Source organism: Bison bison, unplaced genomic scaffold (assembly GCF_000754665.1).
Source record: "Bison bison bison isolate TAMUID 2011002044 unplaced genomic scaffold, Bison_UMD1.0 scf7180017864352, whole genome shotgun sequence".
In the NCBI taxonomy this organism is placed as follows: domain Eukaryota; kingdom Metazoa; phylum Chordata; class Mammalia; order Artiodactyla; family Bovidae; genus Bison; species Bison bison.
In genome coordinates, this window is record NW_011494924.1 from 4,460,621 (window position 1) to 4,465,530 (window position 4,910).

Genomic DNA, 4,910 nt, shown 5'->3' on the forward strand with positions numbered 1-4,910 from the left:
GGGTGGGTGGGGTAGATGGGCCCAGGAGAGGAAAGCACAGATGTCTGAGCTTCCTCAGGAGACAATTCTGGCTGGACTGCCAAGCACATTGTGATGGCACGTTTTTAAAAAGACTGTCCCTATGTATCTGTATAGACAGACAGCCTCACAGATACTCCTCTATTCCACCCAGACCATGGCGGCCTGCTTGCCTCCTCGTCTTCTTGGAGCCAGCTACCCCTGTCTGATCCCAGCTCTCCCACTGACCCTTTCCTTGAGCAAAGTGACTTCACTTCCGTGTGCTTCTTAGTCTCCCGCTAACAGAACTGAACTGATGGAGCTCTCGGGAGGCTGAGAGAATGGAGGAGCTCAGCCCAGGGCAGCTCGCCGGTTCCCTACCTCAGGGCTCAGCTGTTGCTGTTCTCATCAGGTTTATGCACACTGTGCTTTCTGCCTCAGCGCTCTCAGGGCCTTTCTTTCTCTCTTTCCTCGCTTCTTCAGATCTGCACTTAACTAGTGTTGGCTGAAAAGCAAATTTATTGAGCAAGAGAGAGAACACTTGAAGCCATTTGTAATGGGACAATCACAGGCTACTTCTGGGGACAATGAGACACCAGAGCCCTAGCAATTCAGAGCTCTGAGTGGCTGGGCACGGAGGAGCCCTTGTTTCCTAAATGAGGAGACCCAGGGCCAGCAGCTGAGGACGTTCAGGCCTCCTCGCTGTCTGGGAAGGCTCCTCCCATGGGATGAGAGCTGGACGTGCCAGCCTGAATGTTGTAAAGGGTCTGCAGTGTAATTTCGGTATTTCATACACGCATGCGAGCACACGCACACGCTGGCTCTGGACCCAAAGAGGGCACCCAAGTTATCCACATCCCTGCCCCGCTACCCGACAAAAATCCTACCTCCTCAGTGCCCCGTGGCTGGCAGCTGCTGCAAAAGAAAACAGCCAGCGGGCAGTAAGAGCCTTACGGCAAGAACAGCGTCCTGCAGCCATGGCTGGCATTTTACCCTCTTGTGGGTGTTTGCTGCTCTGAGAGACTAAATCTCTCAGGGCAGAGTGCCAGGCACCCTGGGAGGCGGGGTGATGACAGAAACCCCAAAGTCCCTCCAATCAGACCACCGCAGTGACTTGTCTCCTGCCAGGGCAGGAGGGGAGGGGGCTGGGAGGACTGAGCAGTACCCGGCAGTGGGAAGGCCCCATGCTCAGGGAGGGGTTCCTTTCATTGTCTCTCATGACAACAGCTCTGTGTGAGTCCCACCTGTCAACCCAGAAGTCTCTCCAGGGACAAGGTGGAGTGGTCAAGTCCTTCCCCAGAGGTCTCTGTCCTAAGCCCTTCCGGGTGTCTCGGCACCCAAAGCCTCTGACATATGCCCGATGCTGCCCTGCAAGGATGCCTCTATCTTTAATGTGGCTCCCTCCCTTTCTGTTCCCACTGTCTCCTTTCATTGTCCCTTTGTGAGAAAAATAAATGATATTATCCCTTCTCCTCCCCCCCGAAGAAAGCCTGGGTTAGAGCGGAGGGCTATGGGCCCTGGTCCCCTGCTCCTCTTGAGTCACGTCCGTCTTCTTAGATATTTGGGCAGGCTGGACCCTTCCTGAGCCTGACATCTTTAAACCAGAAGCAAGCGGCCCTTGGGACTATTTGCCCCATCTCTGGAGGGCCTTCCACTCCTGACCTAGGTCTTTCAGAGACCCATCACTTTCCCCTCCTCCCAAGGAAAGCCTGAGAATCCGACAACTAAAAAAAAATGGTGGAGAGTGGGGGATGGTGGGGCTTCCAGAGAATACAGAGTCACTAGAGCACTGGTGAAATCTGATCCTGGTCATGCAAGGGTTATTCCTCATCCTCAGCTTGCAGGCCCCCACCTTGAGAACTCTCTGGTCCGAATCCCCCAGTGCCCAGGGATCTTGGAGAGCTGCCCACAGCACCAGCTGCAGGCTAGAGGCAGGGCCTGCTGACAAGAGTGCACAGAGAGTACAATAACTGTGACATTAAACGTGAATAGCTAACTCTCAGGCGGGCTGGGAGCAGCCTGGGAGGAGCCCGGTGGCTGCGGTCCAACGACCGAGCGTGAGCAAGGTGACCAGATGGGCTGCGGTGGAGACAGGGCTGGATTCCATCTCCCACCACGCCTGCGGATGGACCCCACGTTCACACGCTTTGTCCTTTGCACTCTTCTTTCCCTTTTCTTCTTCTTCCCTTTTGTTTTCTAGAGTCGAGAGTCATTATTTCCTCTCCAAACCAATTTTTACATGTTTTTGGCACGGCTTCTTTCCAGATGGACTCTCAGCTGGCCTCTCCCGCTTGGCCGGCTTATCTCGAGCCAGGACCCACAACTCAGCCCTCCCTGGAGCAGCAGCCACCACTTTCGCTTCTGCGCCCTCAGTTCCAAAGAGAGGAAGGCTCTGATTCAGTATTTTGAAATGATGAAAATGCCAAGAATTCTTTTTTTTTTTCTTTTTTAAAGTTCAGAATTAACCCCAACCCCTATCTGCATCTTCTTCAGGATCTTCTTTGATCTGTGACCTGGGCTTTGCCAATCACCGAACGTGACCCTAGGATGTGGGTGCACCCTGCTGGGCAGCGGGTCTGTGTGTGTGGATTCTGTTAGCCCTAGATGAAGGCACGCCTCTGGCTCTGTCTGTGCCTCCCGCCTGGTCCTGCAGCCCTCCTGGGAACAGGGCCCTGCCTGCCTCTGCCGGTTCCTGGCTCTCCTCTCAGTTCCACTACCCTGAGCTGCTCTGCAGTTCCTGAAGGAACTCTTGGCCTCCCCTCTCCCTGCTGTTGTACCAACAGCTCCTTTTGCCTGATGCTTTCTACTTGCTCTTGGGCTTAAGATGCAGGGAACTCGTCTTGTCTATGAATGAGAACGCTCTGCCTCTAGTCGGCCTTTACAGCAGGGTACTGGGCAGTCTCTTTACTTCTCCATCCCCACCCCCGACTGAGGCCTCTTGAAGCACAGCTCTGTCTTTTCCCCATTTCCCCAGCACATGGTAGGGTGCCCAGAGCCTAGCAGAATGAGTGAGCAGCAGGCCAAGTACCAGATGAGCCGAGTGCAGAAGTGCAGGCTCAGTTCACTTTACACAACTTGGGGGCCTCATAAGCCTCCAGCCTCAGCTGCCTGCTGACTCTCACTCCTTCTGCAGAGGAGCTGCCTCTGAACTCCAGGCGATCCCCCACTACAGGTTCCACCCCGTGCGAGACTGACCGTCACGCAAACACTTTAGAGACAGTTCGAGACTGACCGTCGTGCAAACACTTCAGCGGAAGTTGCCAAGGTTTGATACCTGAGCTTGTCTGCGATGAAGATGATCCTCCTTTCCAGGAGCAGGGAGGCAAAAACGCAGAGCAGGTGTCGGACGCTGAGAGAGGAAAAGAGAGACTCAAAGTCCACGTGTTCGAGCCGGGAGTCCAGCGGACGGCACAGTTCAATCACCTGCCAGGGAACACGAGCGGCATGAGGGGGCCACCTGGTCAGCCAGGCCTCTCACGCACCGGGCAGGCCTGGGGCCCTGTGGTCCTCAGCAGGGAGGCCCACTGCCAGGGGAGGAGGGAGAGAAAAACAGGAAAACCAAAGGGACTGGGGAAAGAAAGACGGCAGGAGATTGGGAAAGGAGGTACGTTTGGTAGGGACTCAGTCTCACCGTGCGTGTGAGGGTAGTTTGCGTGGAGGTGGGGAGACAGGACACAGAACCAGAGCCCCTCGGGCCATGATGGCTGGAGCCTGCCCCCTCCCACCCCATCGATGACACATGTGAGCCCCCACAGGGAGTTTTGAGGGCTGGTCCCTTGGAGTCCCACAGCAGAATGTCTGATCTCACAAGGGACTTCCAGGCTCACAAAGAAGGACCAGCAGATCCAAGCACTTCTTTCAAGGCTCCTCTCCTCTACAAGGCGATTCTTAATGAACTCAACCCCATTCCAACCCCTCCCCAGGGATGGCTCTTTCAGCTTGTATGCATAGTGTGCACGTATCTCCTCACTCTGTACTTGTTGACATGTTCTTGAGTTCATCTCAAGTCACTACTCATGTGCATGCTCTTGACAGTGAGCAGAACCTGGCTTCTGCTCTCAGCATGGCACTGGCCTGGTACTGCACAGACAGCGGGGCTCACTAAAGTTAACATCCCCATGGCCATGTCACCTGCATCTGTATGGGGTGGTTTAGGATTCTCCAGCAGCAGGCACCCCACTCCAGTACTCTTGCCTGGAAAATCCCATGGAGGGAGGAGCCTGGTGGGCTGCAGTCCATGGGGTCGCTAAGAGTTAGACACAACTGAGCGTCTTCACTTTCACTTTTCACTTTCATGCATTGGAGAAGGAAATGGCAACCCACTCCAGTGTTCTTGCCTGGAGAATCCCAGGGACGGGGAGCCTGGTGGGCTGCCGTCTATGGAGTCGCACAGAGTTGGACACGACTGAAGCGACTTAGCAGCAGTAGCAGCAGCAGCAGGGAGACTGCTGCTCTCTGTGCTGGGAAGTTGAGTGGTTCCAGAATATTCCAGACACATCCTCGTCCTGCCCGTCCCCAGAGGTGACCCACTTTTCCGAGGGCCTTTAGAACTGGAGACTCAAGGCTGAATGGGTCACATACCAGGACGGGAAGATGAAAACAAGCTCTGGTATCAAATCCCACCCAGCCAAGGAAAGGGACATGCTTCAAAGACTGGGATGAATAAAAAGTAGCACTTGAGCTTGTCAGAGACATTACTTTGCCAACAAAGGTCCGTCTAGTCAAGGCTATGGTTTTTCCAGTAGTCGTGTATGGATGTGAGAGTTGGACTGTGAAGAAAGCTGAGCACCGAAGAATTGATGCTTTTGAACTGTGGTGTTGGAGAAGACTCTTGAGAGTCCCTTGGACTGCAAGGAGATCCAAGCAGTCCATTCTAAAGGAGATCAGCCCTGGGTGTTCTTTGGAAGGAATCA

The 4,910-nt window shown here is 54.4% G+C and overlaps 1 protein-coding gene across 1 annotated transcript in view; it reads right to left on the minus strand.

Moving 5' to 3' along the window:
- Window positions 1-4,910, minus strand: part of DENND2A (DENN/MADD domain containing 2A) — a 98,726-nt gene that overhangs the window by 17,270 nt on the left and 76,546 nt on the right. Inside the window, exon 14 of the mRNA XM_010854951.1 lies at window positions 3,272-3,420. Coding sequence (XP_010853253.1) covers window positions 3,272-3,420 — 149 coding nt within the window. The remainder of the gene's footprint in view (window positions 1-3,271; window positions 3,421-4,910) is intronic.